Below are 10,999 nucleotides of genomic sequence, written 5' to 3'. Positions count from 1 at the left end.
AAAAAGACAAAAACAAAACTCTTCTCCTTCTGTGAAAAAAAAAAATCTAAAATACCAAAGACTTGGACCAACTAACAAACAGAAGATAAAATCAAGAAAAAAAAACACTCAAAAACACTATCATTATAATTTGTAGTAATAGTAATATTGATGATGATGATGATAATAATCATAATCAGGATTATTGATAATAATATAATAATAAATGATAATAGATAGATATAGTAGAGTACAGAGGATAATATATGATTTATTGCCAATGTATGCAGATGGCAGCGTTTGACCGGCAGGTGTCACCATTCGGCCATCTTTGCTCTGAGCTGCTAATTGCCTGATATTAAATCTCATATTAACACATTTCTGCTCTCTTCCATCACTGCTCCTGTTCGACTCCAACAAATAGTCACTCAGAAAAAAACGAAAAAACCAAATATGCTTTCATACAATAAAAGAGGGTGAAGGGCGCAGATCTCCGGGGATCACTGTGGGGCTGATGTTTGCTGTGGCCGCTTCCATGGCTACCGTTCACGGATGCCACGAAGAAGAAGCGTCTCGCAGGGCGTGGTGGGATAGGAGTCTCCTGGCTGGAGGACTGAACAGTGCCCCAGCTGGCTGGCTAGCTGCAGAGAAGATGGCTGCAGAGGGGATTTTCAGGCCACCGTCTGAAAACAGAGCGCCGTTTGTCATGTTCGGCGACGACTAGCCAGCGTGTCACCCCGGTTCTCCCGTCGCTCGGTTCCGCCCGGTGTCGCTCGGAAGGGGGGAATAAGCCGACATGGGGTCTCAGACGCTGCAGATCCTGAGGCAGGGGGTCTGGGCTTCAGTCACAGGCGGATGGTACTACGACCCCGATCAAAACACATTCGTCAACGCTTTACATCTCTACCTTTGGCTGTTCCTGCTATGTTTCCCCTTCACGCTGTACATGGTGAGCTGTGTTTTCTTATTTCAAACCCCCCATTTTAACCTCTTTTTACATTTTTTTAAATTTTATATCAATGAATCTCTCCCGACTGTTGACAAGTTAACCAAGTGTCCGTTAGGTTAGCTGCCACAGGATACTAACGGTCGGTCTCGGTCTATTATCTGGAGCGCAGACAACGTAAGCACCCTTTAAACTAACGAAAACGCCACGAAATATTATCCAGCAGCTCGATTTATTCTAATAAACCGTGAAATTGACGAATGTAGTCGCTGAGAAAAGCGACTCCAAGAAAAACGGGACGTGAAAAACCGCTAATTTCCTCCACTTTCAAGTGAGCGCTCCACCAACTACATGGCACCAGAATGCTCTTTTGTTTAAATTCTTGTCGCCTTGTTGGGATATTAACAGTCGATGGCTCCGTGGCAGGGCTGTAATCAGTGAATTTATTCTCCCTTCCCCCCCTCCTCCTCCTCTTATCTACTTGTTTTCCTGCTGTCGGTAGTGATTTGCGGTATCACCGGTTTTTCTGAAGCTACCAGCTGTGACTGCGGGAGCACAGCTGACAGGGATGGAAGCAGCGAGTTTTTAAAACGGACCCCAATGAGCGGCTGCTGTTTGCTCAAAGGGGAGCTCGTGTTTGTGTTGTGAAGGCGTTTCTTTTTGTGTTTACATCCCAAAAGTGGCACCTTCAAAGTGTTCAAAAGGGACCTGACACCACAGCAGTGCCAGTTGTACCTGCTTGTTGTTTAAAGGCTGCTTGTCACATCATTCAATCAGGCTTTTAGATTCACTGCAAGTTGAATGTACAGATCTGCTATATCACTGTACCCAGCCTGTATGAACATATATATATATATATATATATAGAGGGAGAGAGAGAGAGAGATATAGAGAGAAGCTGATCGGTTGGTGGTTTCCGTTCTATTTCTGGAGTGGAAATGTGTTGGTCAGCTCTGTGGTTTATATTGAGCCACAAGTTAGAGTAGAGCTGCTGCTGTTTTTTTGTTTTTTTGTTGTTTGATAACTGCAAACAGATGCAGGAGGATATCTCAAGGACAACAGAGACGCAGAAGAAGCTCAGACACCTTGTGGTAAACGGCACATACAGATTCCTGGTAACGGCCTCCCTGCCAGCTGCCCCATTAAACGACATTAAAATGATAATTGAATGCAGTAGTTTCTTTGTTTTTTTTTTAATAAACGCTACCGATGTGTGGCGTATGTAATTTTCTCTACGGGTGGAAGTAATGCACAAGTTTATTTCCCTTTTAGAAAATGATGTCTCAGCTGTGCGTCTACCTATTTTTCTACCTGATGACACAAGTCAAGCTCCGGTTCACGACCACATGAGGTGCAATCATAAGCATGCTTGACGCCCAAGAAGGCCAGCATGAATTTGTAAAACCTCCGTCACAACAGGTCTGTGTAGATTCTCAGTCAGCCCGGTTGTGGTAATCCTGAAAGCTTCGACTGGACTTCGTCACAGCCACCAAATCAACCATAAAACAGTAATCCAGAAGAAGTAGCAGAATAGGAACTCTGGGTAAAGGTTTCCGGCACTCTGTAGTGCTAAAACACCTCCTTCTGACCTAACAAGCCAGGAAAGGAAGGCAGTAATATCACTCGCCATGTGATGATATATAGCCGAGACTTTCCACCAGCGAGTTAAAACTAAAGAAGCCTTGTGGAGGAGAGGTGAAATGTCTTCAGTATCCAAAAAAAAGACAAGTCCACTTGCTTTTTACTGGAGCTGTGAGGAGCATTGACATAACAGTTTCAAACCTGGGTCAGACATGCTGCCAAGTGTACGTGCTAAATTGCAGATTTTGAGATTTACGACTTGCATTGTTTCGAATCGCAATTTAAAATCAATAATTGTTTAGCTGTAGCTTATCATGTCAGGAAGTTTGGGTAATCAAAGCACAAACCTGGACGTACAAATCAATAGAGCTGCTGAGATAAATTAAGGGTGAAAAATAAAATCAGTCAGATAGCCTGCTTTAGTTAATTTCTACGTCTTCCTCTGATTCCAGGCCCTGCCGCCAACCATGGTGATAGTGGGAATCTACTGTGGTGTGATCGCTGCCATGTTCCTGCTGCTGAAGACGGTGAATTACCGCCTCCACCATGCCCTGGATGAGGGGGAGGTGGTGGAGCATCAGGCCAAGGAGAGCCAGGGCAGCAGAGGTGGCACCGAGGGGGCTAATGATGGAGGTGTCACCCGTCGGGAGGACAGCAATGGCCCGGGGTAAGTTCATATCTTATTCAGCCCGAAGATGGATTTAATATCTGGAGATGGAGCAGACATAGTGCTCTTTAAAAGCCGTAAGAGGGAATTGTGCAAAGACGTCATGCTCCCTGATCATAGGCGGCAAAGGGGTCGCATGAAATGTGGTCGTGGAGTCCTTTAAAGGTGGTCTGGAGTTGTCTAATGTAGCTAAGGTCAAAGGTCCAGTTGTCTAGCGGTGACATGTGAAGACACACACAGGAGAGGCAGTGTTTTGCTTTAAAGGCCAGCTGGAAAAGCAGCAGTGAGGAGGCAAGACGTTGTTTATCTGAAGCAGCAGAAATGCAAATGCAACAGTTACTTTAGGCTGACTCGAAATTATGAGAAGGTGCATACCGTGCAAGCAAAAACACCACGGCAACCCCTGTGAAAATTACTTTTCAAGCAATTAGCTATTTTCTTGTTAGGTGACATTGAATGTGTCCTCGGTGCATCTTGTGCAAAGCCATCTGCTGTGGAGCTCTGTTTTAAAATTCATGACAAGATTAAAGCTCGGTTTCAACTCTGAAAGTTGGTCTCATTCCTATTATACATACTCAAAGGTGCCCTGTGGGGTTCTCTTGTAAGCAAACAAACGTTCTGTTTACATTCTGGATTAGTTGCCAAAACATGTGTATATTTGAGGCCTAACACAGGTGTGGAGTGCATTCTTGTCTTGTGAGACATTTTCAAGGATGATTTTGTTTGTAAATTGCAAAATAGGCATTGTTTACCTTCGTGTTTACTTGCCCGCAGTTGTTTTCTTCCCTGATCTTTCTGGTTAATTTCTGTGGTTCTTGGCATGTTCCCAACACTGGTCGGCCACTGAAATAGTGTGAAAGCGTTGGCAGGAGCGTGTAACACGTCACCCACATGATTACTGCAAAAGAACAAACGATTCAGGGGCCCACTAATAAAATTAGAGCTCCAGAGTGCTACTAGTGGTCAAAAACTCAACAAAGTGCCTTTAAGTTAGCTTTCCTTTCAGTAAGGGCTGTGCAATTGAAACGTCAATCAAGATCATGATTTTGGAATCCCACATCGACTATGACATCAATATTTGCGATGCTTTGCTCATAGAAAACAGACCATGTAAATAAAATCTCTTGGTTTTAACTTGAGAAATTAGCAGCCTTTATTTTACTCTTCAAAGTAGTTTTTGGCCACTCACCTGTCTTAGCTGCTGTGTATTAGTAATTCAGTGGAGACTAGAAGCTTCTCTGTGCACAGCCGTCGAGCTCATGTCTACTGTAGCCTGCATGTGAGGCGTTTAGGGTACACCCACAAATTGTGATGTCTGTTGATAAGCTGATTCTCAGCAAGTGAAGCGTTTCAGGTAGAATTCAAGTTCTATTTAAAAAAAACTTCACTTTAAATCTCATTTTGATTCAAAGATTTTAGCAGGAAACAACATGGAATTTAAAGCAGCCTCTAAAGTCAGCGAATAACTGATCTCTGTGTTGATCAAAATAATCGTGGTGATCAGTTTGAGCATAAACATGAAGCCCTACTTTCATTTGTTGGTATGCTCGTCTCCCAGTGTGCTGCTAGAATTTCATTGTTTGGTATATTTTAATTTACCAGCATTCCTGCTCTGCTGCCATTGTGCATGCTGCGCAGTAGGGCTGCAGGATATTGTAAAAAACTGGCATGGCAAATATGAAAAAATACTGGAATTTTCACTAGATGAATGGAACACCAGATGACTTGGACATTTTTCTCGAATGATTTTTTTATGGGAGTACATGTGAATCAAAAATAAAAATTATATAAAAAGAGTTGGGGGAAAAAAGCCATTTTCTCATATGGTATAACACCATTATTTTTTTCTTTGGATAGTGTTTACTTCTGGCTTTGCATTCGTCATACAGAGCTTTGTGGTGCTGATTTAAATGGTCGAGTAAATTAGTTGTGTTGCCTCGTTTAGTGGCAACATTGCAAGACACTGCTAACAGAGTAGCCTTTTTTGCTCAGCACCATTCTTTCTGTAGCTGAACTATTACCATAAAACTGATGCTGCATTTGTTTTTGGAACTAAATATGCCTTTTCAGTGTTGCTCTGTGCACATGTGGAGCATGCATGTCAACGAACTCTGCCCTGTTCAAAACAAAAGTAAAAACTCAGTGTATAGAAGAACTTTTGAATCAGTGTAAAGGATGTTTTATCAGACAGACTTCTCTTGTAGAATAATCATGGAAAATGAGAACCATGTGAGTTTACTTGTTGTATCAAGCAGCAGAAAAGTTGTGGCAGGATGTGTTTGAGTCAGTGCTGAAGCAATTTGTTGTGCACTTCGACTCTGCATTGTTAGAATGTTCTTTTCTACGTGTATAGACACATGAATATTAGCTCATGAGGTGACATCATAAAACTTGTTATATCAACTACATGTTCCTTTATAGGGTAGATGATCTGAGAACCTTGCTGCAAAAGTGTCATCTATCCATAGGAAGCAGTGCACAGAAATCAACCTGATGTTTACCAGCATCAGTGTAGAAATATGCCCACAGATAATTTGCGCTCCTTGTGGTGATGCGTTTCATCATTTGTCACATTGAAAAGCATTTTAAAAATGAATAGATTGCCCAAATCCAACTTCAAGTATTAATATCCTGGCTGGACAAAACAGGCTGCTTTGCTTCTTGATTTTTATTAAAGCCATCGTGTAAAAAGACAGAGTTCAAAATGCAACCCATTTATTATTACAGACAAGAACGACGGCAGTGAAATATGTGCTAATTAACGCTTTAATTAGGGTAAATAATGACCTCATTAGTGTGCTGCTCAGGTGTCTCCAGTTTGATTTAACAAAAATGAAGCAAAATGGCAGAACAATAACACTAATAATGACTTAAATGGGTTTAAATGTAAATTCCATTAATCATGACATCAAAATAACAAGTAATGGAACATATTACAAAAAGCAATTTAATGCTGTAGTCCAGCTCTGAATGCCAGCTTTTTATCTTTTTTTTTTTTAAATCAAGATGTGTAGCTCTCATTCAGAGGGAACAAAAGCCAGCAAGGTTTCAGCCTTTTACTGCCCATGACTCGAAGAAGTGACTCATATTCACATTCCAGAGGGAGTGCTTAGCAGGACGCCGAGAGAGGGGAAAGGCAACAAGAAGAATGAGAGCTCCCGACCACAGGGGCAGTTGCAGTCGCAGCTTTGCCCACACATCTGGAGCAGCATTCCAGGTTGTTTGAGTTTACAGTGGAGCCGAGAAGCCGAGCAGAAGTCGATTAAGGTGTTTTCGCTCCACCACCTACTCATTTTCCCCTCGCCGGTCCCTTTTTTTCCAGTCTCCGTTCATCAGCGCTGCATGTTGAAGTTCATCACTCGCAGTGTTTGTTTTGTGGTCTGACCCGTTATGAAACATTTTTGGCATATGGAAATGATTTATATCCCTGGCAAGTTGTTTGTTTCGACATACCAGCTCATTAAACAAGCATGTCTGGGCTAAATATAGCCCCAGAGAACCTCTACACAGATGCTCTTATCTGATTTTGGTCCCTCAGTTGAATTTGAAAAGTCATACAAAAGATTTAAAATAGAAGCCTGATTAATCGCTAAAATCACATGGTGTGTTTTTCCCTAAACTGGGTCCGTTTGACTGGTTGAAGCAAGGGAGATGAAGAACATGTAATGTGGCTGAAAGTACAAACAAAAAACAGGATGAATGTTGTATCTCACTGTGGCGTCCTTTTAGATTTTTAACCCCCAAGCAAGTTATTTGCTCCAGTTAAATTTTTCCTCACTGCTGGCTCATTTTTCACTGCAATATAAAGTCCTGTCCTCTGAAAACAGCACAAAAATGTCTTCTGTGCATCATGACACCACTACAATCCGATAAATCACAAAAAATTAAGTTGAGTGTTTTTCTTTTTTTTTTTTTTACAAAATTGAAAAAACCCTGGTGTTTCAAAAGCACATTATTTTTGCCAGTGCTCACAGCTGTTAGCAATACTGGAGGAATGACCCTTAAAATGACCCTTTATGCTATAGATACTTGCTTTTCTTCCATTTTTTTCTTGATACTGGAAAAATCCACAGCGTAGTTCAGCTGAAAAAGTCTATGAAATTTCACCAAGGTTTTTCAGTTTTTTACAGTCTCGTTAGGTCAAACGGTTCATTTTTGGCAAATGTTTAAATGAGACACGTTGAATAGAGTGATTTAGAATAAATATTGTGATTTTAAGCTTAGATTTGGTTCAGTTTTGTAACAGAATGGCCTCACCGATGAGTAGTTTAAGGACCGTGGAAAACCTGACCGTTCTTTCTGTTTTCAGTGTCTGGTTCTGATATTTTGTCGTTGTGGTGGTCCATTTTTGGGGTTTGGGGTTCAGGGGAAGGACTGCACTGTACATGTGTTTGTAATACAAGTGTGTGCTTGTGTTTGTGTTTGTAAAGGGACCCTGGAGGGGGTATAGAAATGTCAGACTTCATCCGGCAAGAGACTCCGCCAGTGGACTGCAGTTCCAGGAACTCCTATATTGGGATGGAGTCCAACCAGCAGGTAAGCAGAGCACTGAGCTGCTGTACACTGCATAGTGCATACCCTGATGGGCTGAGCAGGAGATGGACCTGATTATAAGACCCACCGCCTCGCCTCTTTCTTTACGACGAGAAGGCAAATGTACACAGATATACGTTAACCATTTCAACCATTCCAAGCATTTGCCGGCTCTAGATTGTTTACATCCATATTTACTAGCTAGCACTGCTCTTCTTTATTACCAACACCTGTTGATCAGTAGTCTAGTTTGAACTTATGGACTCAACTGTTTATGAGGTAAGCACATGTATGTTCAGATGTGTGTACCAGCAAAACAAGCGATTAGCTGCATTAGAGAAAATGAATTAGTACTGTAAGGTATGAATTAATCATTGTAGTCATTTGTTAAAAACAAAGCAGAGGGCGGATATTTCATTTTTTTTGTCATTGATATCATTGTATTATTATTATTTTACAATAACATATAAATGAATTTGACATATCAAAATCTTTTTTGGTTTTGGACACATGGTTGCACGTCATCTTGATGTTTAATGGATTAAGTTATAAATCAGTGCTTTAAAGATAATCAGTGAATCAATTAGTTTTGAAAGTAAAGAGTTAATTGCAGATCTGATGTCCAACATAATGCTCTGACTGCACTTAGTCCCCCATTTTATTTAAATGTCCAGTTGTTAAGTGTGACAATCAGGCACAATTTAAAACCCTTAAAAGTGATCACAGTAGAACTGATGCTTTGTGCTTACAGTGTTAGTAGTGAATTTAAACAAGTGGGTGATTTCAGATATGAGATACACTTTGCTGTTGTCAGCTACTGTATACTGGGTCCCTGTTTGTATGGAAACAGTACGCTACAATAGCTATCTAGTGTCAAATTAAGGTCTGTCTGTTTGTATTGTCCACTATGTGACCCATTCATTGTGCACACATGCAGTTAAAGCCCTTTCCAGACATGTAACATTGCTGCTTCTTGAATCGGTTAAAGTGACAGCATTCTGTCATTCGGGCATAGTTACCTTAATGTTCCCTACTGCATCATTCACACAGAGATTCAACAATCCATCAAGTCACAATGATAATAATGCACCAATAAAAAAAAACCCCACTAAACCTAAACCTGCTGTGTGATTAATGATTAAACTGCACCATAGAAACTGTGTCTGTGACAGCTCACTTGTACACAGAGTTAGATTCTTATCCATCCTGTTTTCATGTCTGGGATAACTTATGATTGGAAGTAATTAGTGAAGTTACTGCTGTTGTTTAGTGGGCATAAGTGTTTGCTTTTGGAGACACTCATGGATCCTGCTGCAGGTTAAATTCAGAGGAAAAACTCCTCCAAACATCTGGAAGCAACAAACTCGACTTCAGCTACTGTTCACATTTTCTCAGAACTCATATTAAATTAGTTATTGGTGAATCTCTTTAATCTAACCTGCAGACTGTCTTCATCACAGTAAAGTATTATTTTTGTGGTGCTAAAATCTGGAAAAATCCTTCCCTAAAGTGCTTTATCCAACTCAAAGTGCATCCCTTGTGTAAGCATAACCATTACTGTGACTGCAGGCGGTTCAGACTTGTGCCATGTTGAAAGTGATTTGGAGCTGTTACCAGGTCCAACCGAGCAATATCAGCGTCATGACTTTTATTTTAAAAAAGCAGGCAGGGTGCTCATTCAGACATGACGTCAACATGCCGTCGGATTCTTTGAAGAGAGTGCCTGTCTAAAAGGGGCTCAAGCCAAACCTGTGGGATAAAAGTATAGTTTAAATGACTTGGCTTTTATCGTTGCTGCAATAGAGAAAGCAGCTGTTGCGTTGTGTATGTGTGTGTGTGCGCGCGCGTGTGTTGAACAGTGTTTTCATTAACAGTGATCCTCACACAGCTCGCTGTCAGCAGATATCTCCTTTAATATTCAAAGTTATTTAGCTGTTTTATTCTGTGAGATATATTTAACCTCTGAATCCCCATGGGTGCTCCGCTCTGCGTCTTTGTACTGTGTGTCCTTGAGTCACTAATCAGCCAACATGTTCTGCGCAGCTGCTGTGTAGTAAGTTGGAAGAAGAGCCAAAACTTTTCTCTGTGATGACATTAAAGACTGTTTGTACTAAATAAAGATTGTGTTCTTTTGGATGTGGTGTTCCATAATGATCACGCCTTGTCAGGTTGTCTTTTATGAACGTTTTCTTCCAGAAATGTGCTTTTGATATCCTAAAAACATTTTTATTTTATCAAAAGAGAGAGATCTTGACTTATCCTTTCATTCAAATTTCAGATTGCAGCCACACATGGAAGAGCAACAGTTGCCAAAGGTAATTATCACGACTGTTGAATCACAATTCAGACTTACATATTTCAAATTACTTGTTTCTGCGCCTGTTTGACTCGTTCCACACACATCAGAATTCAGCTTGGGTTTTCCAATCTGCTTCTGCAGTCCTATGATGCATTTTCTTTTTGTGGGATAACCACATCCTTGACCATGATCACCCCAGCTGCACAGGAGTTGTAGTCTGACTCAGCATTACTGTGACCTCAGCAGTCACACCAAGACGAGGCGGCTTCCGACAGGCGCTGCTGAGTTTGGAATAAAAACTAATACACTGTAAGACCCAGCATGAGAGTCATTCTCCAGGAACACTTTATTGGAATACAGAGAAGACGACATTAAATGAACTTGTAGCTGCGCTTTGGGTCCATTGTACCGAGCGTTAGCGCGGGGCGGCTGCGTCATCTGAATAATTCAGAGAGTCTGTTCGATGCCATTCTAATTATCAGCCAGTTTGTGATGGTAGGAAATGGTCCAAAGTGGGACAAGGGCTCTGCAGGGGTTTAGTTTTTAAATCCGCTCCTCTTCCCTCTCCACTCACACTGTTCATCACAAACTCCTAGAAAGCTGTTGGCCACTCTCGAAAAGACTTGATTTGAAAAACAGCGATCGCAAAGTCTAATAGAAACAGTTGCATCTTTGTTCAAATGTTATTTTGGGCAGACATCAGGGCATTCAATGAATCTATTCAGAACAGCTCGTACCTCCATTATATTTGGCTGTTCCACATTTACAAGAAGTATTTCTGAGACAAAGTCAAGGGTGTCTGTGTCTTTACCCTCTGCAGAGGCCAGTCATGTGTGGCTTCCCAAAGATAGTGGTTGTGAATGTATTAATAATTGATTAAACCTGTCTTTTCCTGATTGCTTTTTTCTTGTCTTTGCAGGAGATGTGGGAAAGACCTCAGATGACATTAGTTTGACTCTTGTTGAGAGCTGCAGTCATGATCATGGTAAATACA

General features: G+C 41.1%; 1 protein-coding gene across 3 annotated transcripts in view; it reads left to right on the top strand.

Moving 5' to 3' along the window:
- The first annotated feature begins 605 nt into the window (after positions 1-605).
- Positions 606-10,999, top strand: part of pcnx1 (pecanex 1) — a 48,788-nt gene continuing 38,394 nt past the window's right edge. For all 3 annotated transcript variants that reach the window (XM_008302136.1, XM_008302135.1, XM_008302134.1), the window contains exons 1-5: positions 606-928; positions 2,959-3,173; positions 7,604-7,709; positions 9,985-10,021; positions 10,925-10,990. In XM_008302136.1, the coding sequence (XP_008300358.1) occupies positions 776-928; positions 2,959-3,173; positions 7,604-7,709; positions 9,985-10,021; positions 10,925-10,990 (577 nt within the window). In that variant the 5' untranslated portion in view covers positions 606-775. The remainder of the gene's footprint in view (positions 929-2,958; positions 3,174-7,603; positions 7,710-9,984; positions 10,022-10,924; positions 10,991-10,999) is intronic.

Source organism: Stegastes partitus, unplaced genomic scaffold (genome assembly GCF_000690725.1).
Source record: "Stegastes partitus isolate 25-593 unplaced genomic scaffold, Stegastes_partitus-1.0.2 Scaffold1765, whole genome shotgun sequence".
Lineage (NCBI taxonomy): Eukaryota > Metazoa > Chordata > Actinopteri > Pomacentridae > Stegastes > Stegastes partitus.
Note: the sequence above shows the minus strand (reverse complement) of the source record. Positions and strands in the feature narration are given on the sequence as shown.